The following is a 24627-nucleotide window of genomic DNA, read 5'->3' as shown; positions in this document are numbered from 1 at the left end:
AGGTTATAAGGTCCAGATTATCCAGGTGGCTCTGACCTAAGGACATGAGCTCTTTAAACAGTTTTCTCTGGCCGGTTGCAGAAGAAGTCACAGAGATTCAAAGTATGAGAAGGCCTGGCGCACAGGGAGGTTCCCTGTAGGTGAGATGAGCTGGGGATGTTATGGAGGTGGTCAGAGGCGAGGACCAGAGAGTGGCCTCTGAATGGCGTGAGCAGTCCCCAGCCAAGAGCTGGGAAGAAAACAGAGATTTCAGTCCTATAACCGCAAGCACTTGAATCCTGCCAACACAGAGGAGCCTGGAAGAGGCCCCGAACTCTGGATGAGAAGACAGCCGGCCGCCACCTCAATTTCAGCCCGAGCAGAGAGCCCAGCCAGACCATGCTGGACATCCGACCTACGGAACTGTGAGCTAATAATTGGCATTCTTTTAAGCTGCTAACTCTGCTAACTCTGTCGTCATTTGTTGTAGAGCAACAGAAAATTAATGCAGCACAGGAAAAGCCATAAATATCAATTTGATAAGGACAAGGTGTGGCCTGGGAGGTCAAGGGCAAATTCTCAGCGCTACAAGTTCAGCCCGTGTCAGCTGAATGACCTTAGCCAAGGCTCTCAAACTTCTCTGGGCCTTGCTTTCCTGCTTTGTGGAACCGGACCACCTATCCGGGAGAGATGTTTCGAGGACTCAAGATCCTGAACGTTAAGAGCTTGGAATGGCATCCGGCACATCGGTGCTTGCTCCAACTATCCCAAGCTGTGGAAATGGGTAATTTTTATGATCAGACTCTTGACTGGAGGGGACAGGGGATTACTGGGTCACTGGACAGAAGGGGAGCTCAAGGCATTTCTCACTGAATTAATGCAACTTCTGAATCTTTAACAAATTCGTGACTGAGGGCAAGGCAGGTGTTCCCTTCTCCCAGAGCTCCCAGACACAAGGCTGGGCAGTCAGAGGGGGACGTTTCCATTATGTCTCCAGAGATACTGAACCAGAGTAGTCCCCAGAGCCTGGTTCTTATTCCAAATTGATTTCTTTCATATACACAGTCTGGTGTACCCAGTCAGCAACACACACGAGCTTGGATGAGAGTGTGTGTGCATGTGTGGGTATGTGTGTTGGGGCAGATACAGAGAACAAGTAAGTTTCAATTTCTATTAAATGGATGATACACAAATATCTCAATCTTAGTCCTGAGAGCCCCGTGGGACCCACGTTCGCTGTCATGCTATTTGTCAAACATCAGCAAAGGGGTTGTCTGATAATTGCCTACTTCGAGGCGAAGCGGTTTTTTCACCTCTGTGAGGGTCTCAAAACCCCCTATCGAATGCTTCTTCAGTTTCCACTGATTTTCCTGGCAATACTGATTCTGTTCTCACATCCCCTTGCCCTGAGCGGTAAGGATTCAAGTGTATTTGGAAGCTCCTGCCTCGGCTTTGGAAACCAGAGCCCGCTGCAAAGCCCAGGTGCCGGGCTCCTCCCCCCAACCCAAGTTCTGGGATTAAGGCCTAATTGGGTCATTTCCATTTTCAATGATCCTGCATCCCTGCTACTGGCACCTGGTTCTTCCAGGATAACTGACAACGGTGCCTCATTCCCGCCCCCCCCACCCCGATCCATGGATTTATCAGCCCCAGGTGAGACCGACTCTTGGTTTGGGTAGAGAGCAGATGAAGGAACACACATGGAATATCTCAAATAGGGTAGTTCTTGGAGAAGCCTCCCATATCCCTTGGAAGGACTCTTGTGGTCACCTGGGCTTGCCAAGGGGAGGGGCCTTGCCCAGCATGACTCAGTGAGTAGCCACGAATCCGCCAGCGCAGACAAACAGGGGCTTGATTCAAATGCCTCTTGTTCCACAGCCCCGTACCACGTACTCTCCAGAGTGCGGAGACAGAACTTCCAGAAGCTCTGCAGAAGGAGTGGCCATGGGAAGCGTGGAGGTAACACAGGTGGACCAAGGATGAGAAACGAGCCCTGCCAGTCCAGGGTTGCCTGGAGCCCCAGCTGAAGTTAATCGGCACCACCTGGCATCTTGAGTTGGGTCTGGACCCGTGCCCACTGTCTTCCGCCCCCTGGACGGCCGCCACAGCTGCCAACAGCATTCCTTCTCCAGGAAGAAGTGGCTCCTTCCCGAGGGCTCAGGCTTGGAAGGCCCTACCAGTCGGGGAGCGCAGAGAAGGGGCCAGTCTGCCGGGCCAGGCCGAGCCTGCTTCACGATAAGGAATGGGGCAGACTCTGGATTGGCAGAAGAGCGTGCCTGTCAGATACTTACTAGCAGCTGCTTCCTGAGGACATCAGGGCCACCCCGGCTGTAGGACTGGCCAAATCACCCCACTTTCCCCCCCAGGCAGCCCTGGCTTCAGTTCTCTCTTTCGGCTGGTGGTTCCCAACACCTTGCAGGGGGACAACTGTTCACAGCTGCCCAAGGGAGCCCAAAGTGTCTCAGGCATTTGTGTCTCATGGTGTTCGCTCAGGTCTACTTGGGACTCAACCTCCCCTCTTGTCCTGCCTTCCATGGGATAGTTGTAAATCAACGGCCTGCGTGTGCGTGAAGTCATGAAGGCTCTGAAAGGTTCTCCCCACCCCAAAATAACCTTCCTCACCACCTTCACAGTTTTCCATATTGCCCACTTTCTTGGTTAAGGCCTCGGTTAAAAAGCAAATGTTGTCTAAGATGTTAAACCACGTGTATCCTTCATTTAGAATGTCTTGCCCATCCCCCATCTCCACCGGGCTGAGCCCCATAGATTCTTTAAGGCCCTTTGGGGGTGGCCTTCCCCAGAAAGCTTTCTCTGAGCCTGTCAGGCTAGGCCAGGGGCCTCTTCTTAAATGGCCCCATAATGCCCTGTGAATATCCTTATCATCACTTTATTTCACCTGTTGATTTATAATTTACTTGGATTTATCTCCCCCTCTATTCTGACCTCCTCGAAGATGGAACTTTATTCATCGCTGCATCGCTGACACTGTGTGTGCTGTTAGTGCTGATCCGGTGAATGAGTGGGCCTGGGTACCAGGGGGCCGCCTCATTCCTGGCGCACTCTGAGAGCTCAGGCAAGTCATGCACCCTCCTCAGTTATTCGCCACAACTGGAAAAATGATGAGACTGAGTTAGATGCTCTCAAAGGTCCCCCGGTTCAATGCTATCATCATCCATTTTTGAGATGGGGGAGGCCTGTCACCCAGCAGGAGACTGGGCTGGGCGCGGGAGACAGGCCGGCTCCTTCTGGGCAAGGGGAAGTGAAAGACCCACCTGGCTCACAAGTCAGGGGTGCTGTCCCACTTCAGGGACCTGGACTGTGGGGGGCACTGGAGGACACTGAAAAGCCATGTAGAGGAGAGTCACCTCCCTCATGTGGAAAACATGCTGGCCTGGAGAAGTCACTCAGCCATTTATCAATATTCGTCCAATCCGTGGAGTCAACAGCACATCAGAGTTGAGCGGTCTTTGGAGACCCTCTAGTTTATTGCCAGGGGAGAGAGGACTTGTTCAAAGTTACACGCGCGGGCAGTTAGCGGGACAGCCAAGACAAGACCCTGGGCCTGCCAAAGCCAACTCTGGGGCTAAGAAGCCCAGCGGCTCTGCAGGGCAGACGGGGTATCATCTGACCTGAACCTTGCTTTGCTGGCTCTGCCTCCGTCCCTCTGTGCCCTCTTCTCCAGCCCCAGCACTGCTACCGTGCTCTTGCTCAGACCCATCCCGTACCTCCGCCCCCATGTCACTCCTCCATTCTCATCTCTAACCATCCCTCAATAAACGATTAAAGGAAACCATATTTGTAAACCTTCCTCATGCTCCCACAGAGGCCCTAAATGCTCCCTCCTCTGGCCTCCCACACCTCGCACTGATAGCCGGAGCCCTCCAAGCCCCCCCCAATACTGCTGCTGGCATTCCCCCAGCACACAGTAGGCACTTCATAAATCTTCGCTGCACACGTGTAGTTGATTTTAGCATTTTGCAAAGGTAAGTCACTAAATCACGGCTGCCTAAGCACTTTATAAGCCTATAACTTGGGCCAAGGGGCTTCCAGCAGCCAGCTACAGTTTTCCCAAGTGCAAATGTAAAGAATAATTCTTCAGTCAATACCTCCTGAATCTCCTTCTAATTCCTTCTGCCATTTCTCCTTCTGAATACACCCCCTCCCTACCAATGATCTAGCTCGGAGAACAGACACAGGAGGGCTAGCAGCCAGAGAGCACAGTTTTGGACTAAGAGTTTATCCTTTAGATGCTGGTATACCCATGTGGGTGACCTGGGAGATTTGTTACTATCCGACCTGCTACTTCATAGGGTTTGCATTTGGGCAGGGGGGCACTTGGAGCCTCAGAAAGACACATGTAGAGCTTTCACTCACTCCATTACTCTTTTCCTCATTACACTAAAAACATATTTATTCACCAAAGTGTATGGTCTTATGTAGAGTGGTTCTCCTAAAAGGCTTGATAAAGGTGAAATATATAGATAGACTTAATAATTTTTACAATGAACTACACTTTAGAATCAATTGCTCTGGCACCAGGAAGTTGTCTGACTGATGGATTGTAGCCGTGGGCTAGCTGTGTGTGTGTGTGTGTGTGTGTGTGTGTGTGTGTGTGTAGCAATGTGAGTATGTGTGTATGCATGTGTGTGGACGTGGATGGTGTGTGCTTTCAGAAAGGACTACAAGCTATGGAAGAGGCTCAAGCACCATGGGAACTGTGGTTCTAACTAGGTCAGAGGCCAATTTGGAAATGTTTCTGATACTAGCTTCGGAGTTTTTGAAAACTAGAGGCCAGACATCGGGAAGCTAAGGTCTAAGGATGGAAATCCCCAACAGGGGAGTGGGCAAGGAGGGCGGGAAGGGAATAATGTTTGCTAGCAGCCCACTGAGGATGAGGAAGTCTCCATGCTCTTCACAACATGATGTTATAGGAATTGTTATTCCCATTTTCAAAAGGAAAGACTAAGATTCTAACCGGTGAAGTAACATGCCCCATGTACATCTAATGCATGGCAGGGCCGGGCTTCAAACTCATGTCCCCTCTGATCTGAGGCCCTGGCTGCTTCCCTTAAACCACGCTCCATCCTCTGTCCCTACCCAAACTCATGTGCCAAGCTGTGGGGACAGCAGACAGGACTGGATAATTTCATAACGACCTTGAAAACTTGAAGGAGAGGTTTAGTCTCAAAGAGCATTGTGTTCTGGCTCCATGAGGCAGGCACTGGCCTGAAGAGGCCACTTGACCAAGGTTGGTCTGGGCACGGTGTGGCCAGGAGGGAAATCAGCCCCAGGCGACACAGTGCACTCAGCACAATCAGCTGGATTATCTTTATACTCTTCAGCCTCTTCCGACCTCAATGATCATTCTTGGTGCCGACCTTTGGGCTCAGGTTTTGACACTGCCCCCACTCATCAGAACTCCCTGGAATCCTATCTCTTGGATCTTGAACAAAAGCACCCTGGAGAGTCCTACACGTTCTTACTTTCAAGTCTGTCCAGCCCCGAATGGAGGGAGGGCATCATAGGAGACTGAGTAGTTACCATATGGGCTAAGAAAGTATGGAGGCATCTCAGCAAAGGGGACGCTGGGCCCAACTCCTCTTGGCTGAGCTGCAGACCTTTGTGCTCATGAGCTTCATGGGGATGTGCTGAATTCCTACTGGAAGCAAGGGGATAAGCTATCTCACCTGGACAACCCTCCTGGTCCAAGAGCGCTACCCTGTTATCAACTGCTCCATTCACTGACTCAGTAAGTATTTACTGAGCACCTACTAGGTGCCAAGAGGATAGACAAGACAGACTTGGTCTCGCCTTCATGAAGTTCAGAGTCTGGTGGAGGGGGTGAAATACAGAAGACAGAATTTGCACGTCAGAAGAATGCTACAAAATACAGAACACAGGGTGCCGGCCGAGTGTCCCAGGGGACCCAGCCTAGTGTGATGTCAAGGGAGACTCCTTAAGGAAGTGACATTTAAATAAGACCCACGAGATGAGGAGGTCTTGTTCACCACAGCAAGGATCAGAAGGGACAGATGGTGAGCATGCTCCCTTCCTCTGGCTTCAACGGTTTCCCTCTTCCCTCTCTGGCCTGGCTCCCCTTCCTGTAATAATTTTAGCAATTTCAATTACTTATGGCTAATCTCTCTGACGGACCTCTAGAAAAATAAACGTAGGCTTGGTCTGCTTGACGATAAAATGAACCCAGAGGAGAAAAATCGGCTGCATAGATTCATTCTGCCCAAACAAGACAGAGACAGGGGCAGAGAAGGGTTATATCCTGCAGGACTCACTGGGACCCGGCTACTCTTTGGGGATCGGAGGAGCTGTGAGCTGAACAGAAACTACTCCCATGGGCCACGTGGGCCCTCCAATTTCGTGGTTGTCCCCTATCCTCATCTCCAGGAAACACCTCAATCCAAGGGTGCGGGGAAGTGAAATGCCCCCAACAGGGTGTAGGATAAAACCAGTCCAGGGCTGAAAAGACCCTGAGAGATCACCTAACACAACGCCGTCATTTTACAGATGATGCAGTGAAGCCCAGCGAGGGGCAATGGCTTGCCTAGACCAACGCGACAGAGTAAAGTGGTCAAGGGCTTCCTGCCCGGGGTCATGATCTGGCTCCACTACTTTGAGCTTTATGAGCCTCAGCTTGCTCATCTCTAAAATGGGGATAAAACACTGTCTTCTGCTAGAAGGGTTTTGAGGTTTACATGCAAAAATAACGGAGAAGCACCTATTACAGAGCCTTGAATGTAGGAGGTATTCGCGAAGTCAACCATCACTGTTACCGGGTCACTCAGGTGGTTCACAGCAGGGCTGTAACTAGAAGCACAGCTGCTTCACTGCCTGTCCCCTAGAGGATGAGGCCTCCTGTTGCTGTACCCCTTCCTCATGCCTTCCAGCACGGCACAGCCGGCACCCGGGCCCTCCTCTCTAGATTCCCCAAGGGAAAAACCCTGCCGTGCCCCCTGCCTCTCTCTACACCCCACAGATGGCAGCCTGGCCTCTGGCACGGTGGTGCTGCCCAGAGCCCAGAGTCCTGGGCCCTGCCTGGGCCACGACAGTGAAGGGGTGAGCCTAGCACCCAGCTGCCAGACCAGGCGGCACAGCCTCCTGCTTCTAGTGCCCAATGACTTCCTGCCTTCTGCTGTCATTTCACCACTTTTGACCCTTAACCTTAAATCTCGACACTGCTCCCTGCCTCGGCGGCAGCTCGTTCCTTTGGCCCAGGGCCCATCTGCACTCTCCGACAATAGATTAGGGTGATTTTATCTTTTCTATTAGAGAGTGATTGCAAATCTCCCTGGGTTCATTAGTAGCTGGATAATCCCTCCAGATTTACTAGCTCCAAAGGTGCCTCCTCCTTTACCTCCTCTCTTTGGATGGCATCTCTGCTGTCCCAGCGGCCAACTGGGCTTTGCCCAAAGGCCCTCAATTCCTTGTGTCCTCTGTCCAAACTTCCATCAGTCTTGTAGAACAGCAGTCCCCCCCACCACCCCCGCCAAAGCCTGAGGCCAAGAGGAAGACAGAGACTCCTTCCACACTCAGGCCCGGAACAAGCTTAGTGAATCTGTAATTGTCCCGGGCGTGCCCCACCTGGAGGCACAGACCCTTCCAGTTATGAGAGAGCTAATACCCTTGCATCTAGATGCTAATCAGACTTCCATGGACAGGATCAGTTGCCCTCTAAACAGACTTGCCAGGGCTTAGCACGTTAATTGCTTTTTCTGGCACACACGAGAGAGATGTGTGACAATGATTAATAATTTAATAACGTGGTGGTATTACTAACTGAAACCAAGCCCATTTCCTCTTCTGCCTGGGTACACAGTAGACTACATTTTCCAACCCCCCTTCCTGGTAGGTGCAGGCTTGTGACTGAGGGCTAGCCAATGGAATGGTGAGGAGAAAGAAATACTATGCGCCGCTCCCAGGCCTGGGCCATAACATCCTCTGGTGTCTGATCCTCCATGGTTGTCTCCCATTCCTGGCCCCTAAGAGGACCTATTTATAAGCCAGAAGAAACCTAGGCCTCCACATGACATAATGGAAGGCTGCCCACTGACAGGAACATTCTTTTGGGACGTGAGTTGAATGAGAAATATACTTCCACTGTGTAAAGCCAAGGGGTTTGGGGGTTTATCTGTTATAGCAGTTGGCATTATCTACCAGATCCAAAGTGTGATCAACATCTAATTTTCAATTTTACCAAAAATTTTTGAGATGGATATTATTATTTCCATTTTACACATGCAGAAACTGAAGTCTCCAAGAGCTTCAGGGCTGCAGAGATAGGAAGCTCCTGACCTGGAGGTTTTCACCAGGTCTGACCGGGTTTTTATACACTGGCTACTTTCTTTCATTACAAAGCTTCTTCATCAGCTTGACTCTCAACTTCAGCCATGTGGTCTTGCCTCTTTCGATTTGCAAACTCCAAACAGAAATGAGAAACACATCTGACCACATCACACCCATTCCGACGGTGATTATAAAAAAAAAAAAAAAGGTATTGCTAAGGATATGGAGGAACCGGAACTCTCACACATTGCTGGTGGGAACGCAAAATGGTGCAGCCGCTCTGGAAAACAGTGTGGCGGTTCTTCAAAAATTAAGCACAGAATTACCATATGATCCAGCATCTCCATTCCTTGGTATTTACCCCAAATGACTGAAAGCAGGGACTCAGGCAGGTATTTATATACTCACGTTTGTAGCAGGATTATCTACAATACCCAAAAAGGTGAAGGAACCCAAGTATCTCCTGATGAATGAATGGATAAACAGAATGTGGTCTATACATACAGCGGAATGTTACTCAGTCTTCAAAAGGAAGGAAATGCTGACACATGAATGAACCTTGAAGACTTTATGCTAAGTGAAATAAGCCATACAGAAAAGGACAAATTTTGTATTTCTGAGAGGTATTTGTAGTCTGAGAGGTACTCAGAATAGGCACACTCATAGCCAGTGGTCGGGAAGAAGAAGGGATGGGGAGTTACTGTTTAACGGGTGTGAAGTTTTAGTTCAGGAAACTGAAAAGAGTTCTGGAGATGGATGGTGGTGATGGCTGCAAAACATATTCCTTATTACTACTAACGGTCTGCTTAAAAATGGTTAAAATTGTCAGTTTTATGTTACATATATTTGACCACATTAAAAAAAAAAGAATAAAGTTCTGCTGCATGCTATCACATGGAGGAACCTAGAAAACAGGATGCTAAGTGAAATAAGCCAGATGCAAAAGGACATATATTGTCTGATTCCACTTTTATGAAATATCTAAGGAGAGGCAAATGTGTAGAGACAGAAAGCCGACAGGAGGTTACCAGGGGCTGGGAGGAGGGGGATGGGAGGTCACCGTTCTGCAGATACAGAGTTTCTGTTTAGGGTGATGAAAAAGTTTTAAAAATAGTGATGATGGTCGGATAACACTGTGAATGCAGTTAATGCCACTGAATTGTAAACTTAAAATGGCAAATCGAATGTTACATATGCTTCACCACACTAAAAACTTTCAGAAAAAACAAAAAGAAAGAAAGAGAGAGAGAGAAAGAAAGAAAAGAAAGAAAGAAAGAAAGAAAGAAAGAAAGAAAGAAAGAAAGAAAGAAAGAAAGAAAGAGAGAGAGAGAGAAAGAAAGAAAGAAATCTAGATAAAGGCAGGAACCAGTGCTCAGATTGCTTATGCTTATGCATCTGTGTCTTTGGTGACTCTAAAGAGTCATTTTCTTGGTTGCCTTGCTTTGCCCCCTATTTGGGCCTGGACTCTCAACCCTCACCTTGTTCTACTTGCCAAGACTTGCTTCCTTCTGGTTCCTGTCCTGATCTCTGACCAAATGCACATCGTGGCTCTTAGCTTACCACTGAAGTTATGGTAAGTTTACTCATCCTCTGCCCTGGGCTCCCCACTTACCCAGGCACCTTCAGAGGCCCATTCCCACCTGCTGATCGGAGAGTCACTCTGCTGGGACTGAGTCTTGACCCATCACAACCAGAAGCAGGGCAAGAAGCTGTTTTGCCAACTGAACCTCTGAAACCAGTACAAACTACCCCAAATCCCATTTCAAAGTAGATGTATAAATAAAAGCGCTGGACATCTGTTCTCTCAGCTAGCTTTGGCTCACTTCCTCTCCCATGTCAGTTTCCCCTGGTCCCCAAAGCTCAGGGCTGGCATACTCACTCTCCTGCTGGCCACACTCTGACAGAGAGAGAAATCTGTACGTCTATAGGGTCAACTGCATTGAAGGTTTAGAAGTGTGACTCATGATGAAGGTTCTTCTCCCAACTCTTATGTTGGGTAATTAACTGATCAAATCTAGAGCAGTACAGATGCCCTAAATCAACCGGCCTTCTTTTTCAAATGAAAAAAAATTTTTTTTTCATTTTCATGGAAATGTAATTGACATATAAAATTACATTAGTTTCAGATGTATGGCATAGTGATTTGACAATAATATATATTATGAAATGCTCACCACAGCAAGTGTGGTCACCATATGTCACCATACAAAGTTATTATAATATTATTGACTATAGTCTCTATGCTGTACTTTTCATCCCTGTAACTTATTTTTTTCATAACTGGAAGTCTGTAACATCTTAATCCCCTTCACACATTTCACCCATCCCCCAGTGGCCTCCCCTCTGGCGACCACCAATTTCTTCTCTATGTTTGAGTCTCTATTTTTGTTGTTGTTGTTCATTTGTTTTGGTTTTTAGGTTCCACACGCAAATAAAATCATATAGTATTTGTTTCTGTCTGACTTATTTCACTTAGCATGATACCCTCTAAGTCCATCCATGTTGTCACAAATGGCAAGATCCCATTCTTTTTTTATGCTGAGTAATATGCCATTACATACACACACACACACACACACACACACACACACACCACATCTTTATCCCTTCATCTATTGCTGTACACTTAGGTTGCTTCCATATCTTGGCTGTGGTAAGTAATGCTGCTATAAACATAGAGGGTGTGTATATCTTTTTGAATTAGTGTTTTCGTTTTCTTTGGATAAACAGACCCAGAAGTGGTATTACTGGATCTAACGGTACTTAAATGGTCAACAGACTCATGATAAGATGTTCAGCATCACTGATCATCAGGGCAATGCAAATCAAAACCACAATGAGATATCACTTTACACCCGTCAGAATGGCTAAAATCAAAAAGACAAGAAATAACAAGTGTTGGTGAGGACGTGGAGAAATCTGAACCCTCGTGCCCTGCTGGTGGGAACGTAATTCGTGCAGCCCCTCTGGAAAACAGTATGGCAGCTCCTCAAAAACCTAAAAATAGAGGTAACAATCAGCCTTCTTAATGCCTAGATGGGAATGAAGAATGAGAACGGACACACACAAACCCTACTCTGGTCAGTTCAGTCATGTATGAGACCTAAACTGCCAAGTTCGATTCATTCTCTGCAAATAAATCAGGTGGCATTATAAGAGTCACTTTTACAGGCCATTAGAGGCTGGGCAGAAAAATTAGTATCTCTTGTTCTTTTTAGCACATGGGAAGCATAAACAGGACTTCATAAAATAATACCTCCTCTTGGGCGCCTGGGTGGCTCAGTCATTAAGTGTCTGCCTTCGGCTCAGGTCATGATCCCAGGGTCCTGGGATCGAGCCCTGCATCGGGCTCCCTGCTCAGCGGGAAGCCCGCTTCTCCCTTTCCCACTCCCCACCCCCGTTGTGTTCCCTCTCTTGCTGTCTCTCTCTCTCTCTCTCTCTGTCAAAATAAATAAATAAATAAAATCTTTAAAAAAATAATAATACCTCCTCTTTAGTAAACTTGTATTATGAGCCAGTTGCTATGTGGATACCATCTCCTGAGGCACGTATTAATAGTGTCCACTCACAGACGAAGTCTCTGAGGCTCAGAGAGGTTAAGTTACTTGCACAGGATCACACAGCTGGTAGCTAGTCAAACCAGAGTTCTAAATCACGTCTACCTAATGCCAAGGCCCATGCCTTTCCAGCTCATGTACTAACTTTCAAAAAGCTAATCTGAGCACCTGCTGCATCACCAGGGCAGAAATCAGAGCTGGGCCATGATGGGTATCCCTGAGGAATTCAGAGAAGAAATAAAGAAGTATGAAAGTCCGGGTGGCATCTGAATGGGGGTGGGGGGGAAAGGATGGGAGAAGCACGGAGGGTAACTCATTCCCTCTGTAGAAAGCCTCTCTCACTTTGTTCTGAGACTCCAAGGGCAATTGGGCAGGAAGAATGGATTTAAAAGGTAGTTTCTTTCCTCTTAATAGGGGCCTGTCCTTTCCAGAAAGTCAAAGCACTCACAAGAGGCTTCCAGAATATCCTCCCACTGACTGATTTTTACAGTGGCCCTGCTTCTGTTTTCCTGAATATTACTCAGCCATCATCATTCATACAGTTACTGTTTTGATTTCCCCTTGCAAACTTACAAACTGTGTGAGTCCTGTTAATTCTACATTCAAAGAACTCTCTGACTGAGGCAGGTTCCCAGAGCTCAGCTTGTTCAGTTCCATGTCCCCAGAAAAGGAGAAAGCTCTTTGAAACCTGAAAGTATCACAGTGTTATAAAAAAAATACCATGCCTTAGAAACCCATAGTACTTCTCAATTTATAATGCATTTTTGCCTATCCTTACAACCACCTTGTAAGGTTTTAGTATCCCTGTTTTACAAATGACAAAACAGGCTTAGAGAGTCAGTGAGACTCCCCCAAAGCATATAAGGCAAAGTGGGATGTTGACCTGGGTCTCTTAACTTCATAAGCCTGTGCTTTTTCTCACTAGATAAATCATCACACTCATTATTATCAGTCCTGAGAAGAGGTAGTGGGGGATGCTTTCTTCACAATCTCCAAGCCAAGCAACTCTACCTTATTCTAGGGACTGTCCTGGGAACTCACATTCCAAATGACTGGCCTCCTTCCATCTGCTAAGTCACCCATGTGCCTCCTTGTTGCTCAGCTCTGTCTTCCTCTGCTGATGTGGCTGCCTAATGTGGGGGGTGCCCCTGGCCTGCCTCTTCCCTCTGCTTCCCAGGCTCCTCAGATGGAGTCCAATTGTACTTTAATCTCCTTTTATTGCTCCGCCAACTTGCCCAGGCTCCCCCAGACGTCTCCTTACTTCAGGCAAATGCTCCTGCATTGCTCTGGGACTAGTCTAATCCTTTTCTCCCTTTTTACATGCTTATGCTTTAATTTACAGCAGCAGTAGAAAAAAAAATAAATAAGCAAACAAAGAAATTCCTTCTGTTTTCCATTTTGCGGGGTAGCGCCAGGGAGGGGGCGGGAGGCGGGCTTCTGGGGCGCTGGTTGGGTTCTATTTTTGGATCTGAGTACTGCTTACACAGGTGTGCTCACTTGGAAAACGTTCCCTAGGCTGTGCACCTATGATCTGTGTGGTCTTCTAAATGCATGCTAGAATTCAAGTACAAATTCCAGCAATGGAGCGGGTAGTTTTGTGGCGGTGGTGGCACTGAATGAGGGAATGCTGAATGGCTCTCTGGCAAGCCTGTTATGGTGGGACACCCTACACCAGAAAAGAAGGTACACTCAATTCCTCTAAGATGTCCCTACCCTGAGAGCAAAGGCCTCAGGATGCTTCAGGGTTAACAACCCCACAGCGGCCCCAAGAAAAGGCTGTTCATAAAAACCTATGGCTGGAAATGAAGAAGGATCATAGGGTCTGAGGCTATCTCTTTGGACAGGCATCTTCTCGACCTCGCAGGCCATTTCAGGAGATCTGGTCCCTCAATCCAGGGAGGGACACTGCACCATCTCCTAGGTCACCCTATCACACATGCTGACCGAGAAAGTCATAACTACTCGGGAACCTTTCTCATTTGAAGATTTAAGAGTCAAATCTGTAGAGGCTGTATTCTGCTTCCTAACTTAGCAAGGATCTTAAAATTAATGGACATCTGCCTTACATCCTCTAAATAGGTAACTTTCAAGGATGGATGTAAATACATAAGTGAACAGTCATTAACTGGCATGTCCATCCCCAGAGCAGTCCGTAAGTCTGAAATGACTCACTTTTTTCTGGACAGGCCAAATCTCAAATCTCCAAGTATGTGGATATGCTGTTCCTTAACCCAGAATGCTCTTCTTTTCTTTATCTAGAAAAAAACCCTACCCTCCTATTAGGGCATAGCCTAAAGGCCCCTTCTTTGGTGAAGCCTTTCTTGCCTGCTCCAGGATCTAGAGCATTTTATACACATATCTAATAGAATTTACCACTTTGCACTACAATAAGTACTTTGAGTTTTTCCAAGGCAGGCTTTGTTTCTTATTCCTATGTTAATCCCTAATGCCTGGTCCAGTCCCTGCTACACAAGAGGTGCTCAAAAGCACGTCGACATGGGCCACTGAGTTAAGTGCTCTTGACATCTCATGCATTTATAAAATAAAATAAACCCCTTCTCTGAATGATTGTTTCTAACAGCTCTATTTGTAACAGCCAAACACAGGAAGAAACCAAAATGTCTCTCAATAGGTGGACGGTTAAGCCAACTGTGGTACATCTACACCGAGAAATACGACTCAGCCATAAAAAGGAGCAAACTATTGATTCAGGCAACAATTCGGATGGTCTCAAGGGCATTACACTGAGTGAGAAAGGTCAGATACTGCATGATTCCATTTATATAACATTCTTAAAATTATAAAAGTGTCAAAATGGAGAATGGATTAGTGGTTACTATGGGTTAGGGATGGTGGGCAGGGGGGCCATCGGTGAGACCATAAAATGGCCTGAGGGAGATCTTTGTGGTGATGAGATGGTGTTGTCCTAGTTCCAGTGGGCTTGATGCACATCTACACAGGATGGACAGACGGGATGTTTTGATATTCTGGTTTTGATATTGTATGACCATTATGTAAGATGTAACTACCGGAGGAAATACAGTTAAAGTTACATGGTACCACTCTGTACTATCTTTGCAACTCCTGTGAATCTACAATCATTTCAAGTAAAGAGTCATAACATTTTTTTTTGGAAAAAAAAAAACAACAACAGTTCTCCGAGGTTCTTTCTATTCTCTGAGTGTGTATCCTTCACAATGACCATTCCCATTTCTTAATATGTTACAGCTTCAAAATGCTTCCATGGAGATTAAACTATGCCATTTCAAAATGACTGCAATTCTACAACACATGTGCTCTTATCCCCATTTTACAGATAGGGAAACTGAGGCTCAGGGCTCGTTGAAGGGTACACAGTTGGTGTGTGGCAAAGCTGGTGCTCCAACCTGACTCAATACAATTTCTATAAACCGGTTTTCTCATCTGCAAAATGAGGGGATTCAGCCACAACAGCCCCTGTAGATGCTTCCAGTTCTAATACCGTATGACATGTGTACTTTTGTGCCCTAGCTGTCCTACTTCTGAGTTAGCATAAGGGTCTGGCAATGTGGCGACTGGACGGCAGGCCAGTAACTGGACCTACAGAGGAGACACATCCATCAGAGGAATTAGTGCTAGGTAGCCGGTGGCATTTGGATGGAGGCATTAGACTCCCCAAATTCCCATCCTCCCAAGGCTAAGAATTGTTGAGATGAGACTCCCAGTCGCTCCTGGACTTCCATGTTTCTAGAATGCCCTGCCTCTCGGGTTGACTTCTGTGCCTCTCCTTTGATGTCCCCCACTCCCCATCTCCCAAGCTTCATTCCATCACACCCCACTGACCCTAGTTATTCATACTCTACGCCAAGGAGGTGAGCTGCGAAAATGTCTTACCAGATTAGTGAAGATGTATGTGTAATAGGCCGACACCATCCCTAGTTCAGCTGCCTGCAAAGGGAAGAGAGGGAGATTAGACAGAAAACAAAAACTCCCTGAAAGTGAATGAGCAGTGAGGGTTCCAAGCGTCCGTCATTTGTCTGACCCACTACCCTTCAGTTCTTACCCTGCCCTTGGCTTGGAGGATGGAGAACAGAAACACTGGCCTCTAGAGTAGGGTGTCTCCACTGCCACCCTGCTCTGTACCCCTGCAGTGACATTCGTAGTATGCAGTAGAAGCTGATGTTCTCATGCACAACACATTCCCATGGACATAACCAGATATTATGGAAACCAAAATGACTTTCAAGGAAATGAAGCAAATAATAAACCGAACGAAAATCATTATCTCCCAAACTATTAGCGATCACAGTGGCTACCATGTACCCACTGTTTAGCATGGGCCAGGTACTAGAAAGCATTTCACTTGGGTTAAGTCGATGAGGTAGGGCTATCATTCCTCCTCTATCCACCCCCATCTGACAGCTGAAGAATCTTGAAACATCAAAAGGCTTTGTAACTTGCACAAGATCACGTCTCCTAAGTGGGAAAAGATGAGATTAAAGCCAGGCAGCCTAATTTCAGTCCTTTCAACCTAACTATCCTCTCCCCGGAGGACCGTGCTGTTGATGGAAGTCCTGACAGCTCTCTTAGGGGCCGAGGCAGAGACAGGAGGGTCTGCGGGTTACGGGCGAGTCCCACATTAATGCAGCCCCTGTCAAAGGTGAGCGAGTGAGACTCATCCGAGTCTCTGAATCTGCAGGAATGTAGGAAACAAGTAAGTCATTTGCAAACTTCAGTCCTTTATTAGTAGTAAGGAACAAGTTGCCAGTGACATGCCTCACCCTCGATCACAGCACACCTGCGTGTCATCATCCCATGGTTGGGAGGCCGCAACATCAGAATGGCCTCCCTCTTGTCCGATCTTTGTAGCTATCACAGACACCCCTCACCAACCTCCCTTATCGGTGTGCCCAACTTTAAGCGTGACAGGTGCTACAGACACGGACACGTAAATCAGGTAAGTGACGAGCCCAGCTCTCCCCAGGGCCCTCGTGTCTTCTGACAGGCAGATTTTCATCATGCACCCTGCAGCACCAGGGCCCCCGGGAAACCACTTTTGTCCCGCCTGTTGAGGTGCATGAGGGGAAAACAAGGCCAGGGGTGACTACATTTTCCTCTTACAAAGTGTTTACCTCTCAAGGAGCTCCAATAATTTGGTGAGCATTCTTACAGGAACCCTCACAGGCTCCTTGAAGGGCAGTCTGGGGTCCTTCTATTGCCACCATTGCGATGGAAACCGAAGTACAAGAGGGCTCTAGGCCTGGGGCAAGGGATACGGGGGGCTCGAGGGCTCCCTTCTTCCTCCAGGCAAAACTACATTTCCTCCTCCACTTCCAAGAGGCTGGTACGGCCTGCTGCCCAGCCCCTCCCTTCCCTGCACGCTCAGCACCATCCACAGAAAAGTGCCAGGGCCTGTCACCACTGCCTAGACAGGTGGGAGCCCCAGTTAGCCTGGTTACAGGGATGGGCTGGGGCCAGGGGGTGGGGAGAGGGCACCGTCACATGGTTAAGACTCATTTGTGAAATCTGCTGCCCAAAGATAAAAGACAAGAGATCCTTGGTTTTTTAAGACCTGAATTCTGGGTAAACACGAAGTTTGTTGCTGGAACAGCTGCTCAATAAAGTAGGGGATTACCCTGCAAATCCTTCTGAAATCGAGAGACCGCAGAGCGCTGCCAAGCTCCAGGGCCAGGCTCACATGGGCACGGTGAGTCTCCCGGAAGCTCCGTGGGCTCTCTGCTCACACTGCTTCCCACACTGAGTCCATCCTCCCTGGGGCGCTCCCAAGGCTGTGCTGTTAACCCCAGCAAGGATGAGCCTGCAGCCTGAGTCCAGGGCCTGATGCAGGGCCTGCATGCTGGGGGCACTAGGAAGTCAAATGGGAACAAAGGGAGCCGGTTTCCAAAGCCTCGCTGGTCAGTGATGGGCTGGGTGCTGAGGTCACAGGGGCTGGGGCCAATAGGTCGTCTCAGGAAACCCTGCTACTGTCCACCCAGCAGAAACACTTGCTAATAATCATCATTACAGGGAGAATTTTCTTCAAAAGCACAGCCATTAAAAACAACAACAAAAAAGTGTTGTTAATGAAAATACCCAGTATTGGCAAGGGTGCTCTAACACCGCTATTCGTTGCTGGTGGGAGTATAAATTGTTATGGCCTTTTTCAAAGGCAATCTGGCCAATCATATCAAAATCCTTAAAAGCATACATATCTTTAACTGAGTAATTTCACTTCCGGAGATTTATGCTAAGAAAATATTCATCACTGTGCATAAAGATTTATGTACAAAGATGTGCATCCTGCATTGTTTATTATAGCAAAAGATTGAAAACAACCTGTATCTCCAACAATAAAGGGATGGTTAAATAAATTATGACATATCCATATGTTAAGAAATGATGTAGCCATTAAAGTAGATAGATTGTAGATTGTAGACAAATATGAATTGACATAAGCAAAATGCGGGACATATAATTAAGTGAAAAAAAAAAGGTTACAAAAGAGTACGTGCAGGGTGATAATAATTTTGAAAAGAAACAAACGTGTCTATAAAGGCAAAAAGGATAGACATCAAAATTTCACAGTGCCTGTCTCCGGGTGATGGAATGTCTTTCTTTTCCATGTGTATCTGTAAGATTTTTCTATCATGTCCCAAAGTAAAGGCTTATAAGAAAGAAAGAAGAAGCTATAATGATTTTTATTTTCTTCTTTGTACTTCTCTGTACTTTCCAAAATTTCAACAAGAGACGTATTATTTTTTCCCCAAAAAGAGCCCAACCACATATGCTGGGAGCCATGAAATATTCCTGAGGTTATTACATTATTATTATAAGGGCTGCTCCCAAAAGGCTTCCACCTGGGGGCTGCTCAGGCAGGCTCCGGCTACCACAGGGGGCACTATGCATTCTGTCTGCCCTCTGCAAGGGGCTTTGCGGGAGACCATTATCTTCCTCCCCGCCCCTCATCTTCCCCGGGGACTCCTCAGCCTATCTCTCTGAGGCACTGAAACTTAGAGGATCTCTTCCATCCTTGATGACTTCATTGATCACAGGCCCAGACACAAGACAAGCGAAAAAGAAAATTTCCATTTGAGTGTGTGTGTGAGTGGAGTATATGCACCCAGTCAGACGTGGGTTTGGAGCTGTGGAGAATTACCATGGCAACGGGCTGGAGGGACAGCCCTCGGTACTCAGAGAACTCATTCAAATCTCTTCTTAACTCCCAGACAAAAACTAGCTGGGGAGGGGTGCTGTGGGGAGGAGGAGGGAGAGACAATCATCCGAGTGTCTGCTTCGCTCCTCACAGCTTGGCAGAGGTTAACAAGGAGCCTCGTCCCACATTTAAAGGCAACCTGGAAGATGGCGGGTTGCATTTAAATGTGCAACTAGAATGGCATTACAAGAGGCCCATGTGCCTGGAGGGGCTGGGGGTACTGAGGGGAGCCACAGAGGAGCCTGCAAGCGGGGTCCATCTATCTGGAATTGCAAGCCTAGCTCAGCCACCAGGCCAGGAGCTGGTGCCAGGAGACTCCAAGCCTGCCCAGCTGTCTCCTACTGTTTCTCCAGCGTGGACCCCTCCTACGCCCTGCTCAGCCACACCTGACTTTCTGATCCCTGTATTCTGGGGGTAGAAGGAGCTGCTGATTGGCTATCAGAGACAATAGGTACCCGTTCAGCTCTGCTCACTAGCGGGGCCTCGGACAAAGCCATTCATCTCCCCGAGTCTCAGTTTCTTCACCTGGCCAGGGAAGATGGGGTACCTGCCCCATTTCGTCATTGAGAGGATCAGGCTGGGGAGTCACGTGGCAGAGCTTTAGAGCTTTGTAAACTAGTACACCGTACGGGGATGACACAGAGGGCTGATGCTCAGCTGTATATGCTGACGGGACTGCCCTGGTTGTCCAAACATGGAAATGCTTCTATACCCCTCAGCACAGAGCCTCAGCCTCAAGCCCACCAAGTGCCCTGTGGGAACCCACAGACCCTGGTGGGGAGGGTTTTGGCTTGGGGCTGTCCGGCTGCACCCAGAGTTAATACTTCTAACCACATCACCCTCATCTTGCCTTTCCTTTCCGGCGACACCCAAGGCAAGGAGGGAGCGGCAGACCAGCTCAGGGGGAGGGAGGAGGGAGAAGGATGCTCTGGGCCCACCGCGCACCCACCCCCGGGTCCCACCTTCAGGAGGATGGTGTGGGACATGGAGGCGTTGGCATGGATGATGATGGTGGCGGTCTTGTCGTCCCGGATCTCCTTGAGGAGTGGGGTGGGGTCCCGGGTGTCATCCAGCATCCGGACCGAGAGCGTGTCCTTGGAGATAAGGAATTGCCGGAGCAGCTTCTCCAGGTTTAAAAGGCCTGGAGGAGAGAGAGGATGAAGCCCCTGAGGGTCCACAGTGCTTCCTTGGGAGACATGGGCGCAAAGGCCGGATGAGCGCTGCCCTAGGCCAGAGGCAGGGCCATGGGTCTGACCCCACTGCTGGTGCTAGGCAACAGCACCTTGACCCAAGCAAGTTTCTCAACCTCTATGGGCTTCTGTATTCCCATCTTCAATCTTTTTTTAAAAAAAAAAAGATTTTATTTATTTATTTATTTGAGAGAGAATGAGAGAGCATGAGAGGGGGGAGGGTCAGAGGGAGAAGCAGACTCCTTGCTGAGCGGGGAGCCCGATGCGGGACTCGTTCCCGGGACTCCAGGATCATGACCTGAGCCGAAGGCAGTCGCCTAACCAACTGAGCCACCCAGTGCCCTGTATTCCCATCTTCAGTAAAAAGAACGTTCCTCTATTTTTAACTTTTTGAGGAACCTCCACATTGTTTTCCAAAGTGGCTGCATCAGCTTGCATTCCCACCAACAGTGTAAGAGGGTTCCCCTTTCTCCACATCCTCGCCAACATTTGTTGTTTCCTGTCTCGTCAATTTTAGCCATTCTAACTGGTGTGAGGTGGTATCTCAATGCGGGTTAAAAATAGAGCTACCCTATGACCCAGCAATTGCACTACTGGGTATTGACCCCAAAGATACAGAGGTAGTGAAAAGAAGGGCCACATGAACCCCAATGTTCATAGCAGCAATGTCCATAATAGCCAAACTGTGGAAGGAGCCGAGATGCCCTTCAACAGATGAATGGATAAAGCAGATGAGGTACACATACACAATGGAATATTACCCAGCCATCAGAAAGGATGAATACCTACCATTTGCATCGACATGGATGGAACTGGAGGGTTTATGCTAAGTGAAATAAGTCAAGCAGAGAAAGTCAATTATCATATGGTTTCACTCATATGTGGAATGTAAGAAACAGCACAGAGGATCATAGGGGAAGGGAGGGAAAAAACGAAGGGGGGGAAATCGGAGGGGGAGACGAACCATGAGAGACGATGGACTCTGAGAAACAAACTGGGGGTTCTAGAGGGGAGGGGGGCCGGGGGATGGGTGAGCCCGGTGATGGGTATTAAAGACGGCACGTTCTGCGTGGAGTACTGGGTGTTCTGCACAAACAATCAATCATGGAACACTACATCCAAAACTAATGATGTACCGTATGGTGCCTAACATAACATTAAAAAAAAAAAAAAAAAGAATGTTCCTAAGCCCCCGCAGTCTCCCCCAACTTCCTCAGGAATGCTCTTTTAAAGAGAGATTGCAGTCCCTTGAGTGGGATGAGAGGATCCCTACTCCTCCCCACAGCACTGCCCCGTGGCCAAGACCTGGGTTCGGAGGCGAGCAGGCCCGTTCTTTCCCCGCCTAACTTGGCCACTTACGCACCAAGTGACCTTTTCATGTGGCTGGGGCTCTTGGCCTCAGTTCCCTAATCTGAGAACCAAGAATAAGAGCAGCCAGCTCCCAGGACCATGTTGACGATTAAATGAAGTACTTAGGCTGGTGCCTCGCCCATCGCAAGTGCCCACAAATGTTACCTCTAGCTCTACGAGAGCCGGGCCTTTGTATTCCTAGAGGATGGTGGAGAGCAGTTCCCTCAAGATCCCAAGACCCAGGAAACAGTTCTCACAAAACCCTTTGAACTCCTCAGAGCATAGTGGCTGCATTAAGACAAGGTATTATTAGGATTATAAGAGGACAGGCTTTGAACGGCACTCCAACAGGCAACAATGCAGGCCTGGAACAAAACGAAAACATGGGAGTGCGAGCGAAGGCCTCTCCCCTCCTCCCCCCAGCTAGCTGCTGTCTAGGAGCAGGGTGGGAGGAGGGTTTCCAGAATGATGCCACTGAGACACAGGGGTCTTAATCCAGCTTTGCCTCCGACAAGGCAGCTGAGGAAGAGGGTGGGGCTGGTGGGGGAGGGGTGGGGTCTCCTGGGAAGAGGCGGTCTCAACTCCAGTGGAAAGAAAAGTACAGGCATTTGTTCCCAGAAGCAACGACAAGAGTTACGTTTATTGATTCCTTATTGTGTTCCAGATAATGAGCTAAATATTCCACATGGCTTGTCTAAGTCCTCACAACAATCCTACAACACATTTTAATCTCACACACGGAGGGGAACATGTGACAGGGAGATGAGTAGCTCCCTGACATGGCTCTGCACATAGAAGGCAAGGGAACAGTTGGCTTTCTAATCCAAGACCCCCGTGCTCCGGTTCCTGCCCCAGCTATAGGATAGTCACTGCAGGGATGTCTTCAAAGTGACCCCAGACTCCTCCCTGCACAGGTTCCTCACCCTCCTGACCTTTGAGTGATGTGGGAAACAAAGGCAGAAGAGAAATTATTAAATTTACTTACTACCTAGAGCCCACTGACAAGTCCTTGCAACAGGCAGAGTGACCTTCCTCTAGGGACCCAACTACCTCGATGTTGACACTTTGCTAAGGGCAAAAGGCAATCCTAGTCTGACCCACTCCCCTTCCCCGCCAACCCCCAAGAGCCTGTGAGTCTACTTTAACATAAAAATTTCTTTAGAAATTTCCTTTATCTCTAAACCCCCAAGAAACATGTTAGCAATCACCCCCCTCCAAGCATATGGCCCATCCATCTACATCTGAAGGGTCTCATGACTAAGGTTTTATTAGATGGTAATAAATGACATTTCCTGACAACAGCTAGCCCCTTCAAGGTCCTGGAAACCTTGCTCCCAAATTCCTTAGAGACTTACGCTATCCCTAACTGCCTCCCAACTTGAAAGTATACAACGGGCCCCTCCTCATGACCCCCTGCAGCTCTTCCTGCCCACGGGTCCTGTTCCCGTGCTTTAATAAAACCCACCTTTTTGCACCAAAGACTCTCAAGAATTCATTCTTGCTGTCGGCTTTGAACTCTAACATCTTTCCTACATCATTGAAGATGAAAAGGTGAGAGAGAGGGCTCTGAAGGGCATCGCAGCCACCTCCCTTGATTTGTAGAGATGCTAAGACTTGCCTTGTCACACAAGGACACTGCTGGGACCAGGGTTCTACCTTCTCATCTCCAGCCAGCCGTCCTCCCGTGAGACCAGATGCCTCTCAGGCCACAAGCAGCAAGGGCCGCGGGCACAGAGCCTAGGAGGGGCCGGGGGGGGGGGCGGCGTGCATCTCTGGACTTGGGGAGAAAAACCCACACCGGGTGTGTTTTCTAACAAGGAAAAGGTAACAGGGTGGAGCCCAGGGGCCCGGCACGATAAAGACAGGAGCTCTGGGAGGGTCCTGCCAACCCCCATCCTCCGGTCATGGGTCCCAACAAGGTGGTCCGGGAAGCTGGCGGCCGCAGCCGGGAGGGGATAACCCTGGGAGGGGCTGTCATTCAAGAGCCTTCAGAGCCCACTGGTCTCTCCTTCCTTCACCCACAGGACCTCAAAGGAGACTTGTAAATCTCACCCCTCTATCTGTGCCCCCTGCAGCTCCTCTCCACCGCCCCCATCAGGAGGGGCAATGATGCTGCTCAGGCACTTCCTGCCAACCCTGATTTGCAGAAGATCTGGATTCAAGCTCAGGGTCAGCCCTCCCCAGCTGTGTGACCTTGAGAAGTCACCTAACCTCTCAGAGGCTCCATTCTTCATCTGTAAAATGGGTATAACTCACAGAGCTGTTATGTGGAAACATGCTAGGAACTGGGACGTATGGTTTCAGCCTTCCTCCTTCTGCATTTACTCATCCCCACAACAGCTCAAAGGGCAGGTGTGGCTCGCCGAGGCAGAACAAAAAGGGACCAAAGTACAAGTCTGTTCAACCGACACTGTGTGCGCCCTAAGTGCCAGGTGCTGGGCTGCCAAGACATCGGCAGAGAAGGTAGATCAGATACAGACCCTGCCCTCTGGGAGCTTAAGAGTGTGGGGACTTGCAACTAAGTCTACGACAAAGTTCAAATCAAACCCATATTTTGTTTAAGGGCCTAAATCATCTGGGTTTCCATGGGGGCAGCCTCATTTAGGTCTATACGTAAAATGGAGAGAATATTCACAGCATCTTCCTCAGAGATGACATGAAAAGCAAAGTCCGACTTGCATAAAGGTCGGAGCACCTGACCCCAAAACACTGTGAGAAGGTCAGGGGAGGCCACAGGAGCTGGTGTTCCTGGAGTGCTGGCCATCTCTTCGGCTCAAGAAAAGATCTGCCAAGGCGTGCTATGGGGGAAGGAGCACTGCAGCTGGAGGGGTGAGGGAGGGGTGGCCGAAGACAATGCCACAGGTCCTGGAACGTAGCAGGGAGAGTCACTAGAGCCTGGCTGGGAAAGAGGCCAAATCCTCTGGGATCCTTCAGAGGGGCAGTGAAGTTCAGCGGGACGAGACAGGGAAGCTTGGAGGATGGCAGGATTAGGCACAGCATGGAGATGCCTGGGCCCAGGGACTGTTCATCCCTTTAAAATTGGCAGGTGCCCTGCACTCTC

At 48.5% G+C, this 24627-nt stretch overlaps 1 protein-coding gene across 4 annotated transcripts in view; it reads right to left on the bottom strand.

The window, feature by feature from the left end:
* GRIK4 (glutamate ionotropic receptor kainate type subunit 4) overlaps nt 1–24627 on the bottom strand; it is a 421439-nt gene that overhangs the window by 131453 nt on the left and 265359 nt on the right. For all 4 annotated transcript variants that reach the window (XM_025893698.2, XM_073903861.1, XM_073903862.1 and 1 more), the window contains 2 exons: nt 19989–20167; nt 15708–15761 (listed from right to left, as the gene is read on the bottom strand). In XM_025893698.2, the coding sequence (XP_025749483.1) occupies nt 15708–15761; nt 19989–20167 (233 nt within the window). The remainder of the gene's footprint in view (nt 1–15707; nt 15762–19988; nt 20168–24627) is intronic.

Source organism: Callorhinus ursinus, unplaced genomic scaffold, assembly GCF_003265705.2.
Source record: "Callorhinus ursinus isolate GAN/ISIS: 27379988/994484 unplaced genomic scaffold, GSC_fseal_2.0 scaffold19, whole genome shotgun sequence".
NCBI classification, from domain to species: Eukaryota; Metazoa; Chordata; class Mammalia; order Carnivora; family Otariidae; genus Callorhinus; species Callorhinus ursinus.
The sequence above is the reverse complement of the archived record's forward strand: the minus strand, read 5'-3'. Positions and strand labels throughout refer to the sequence as shown.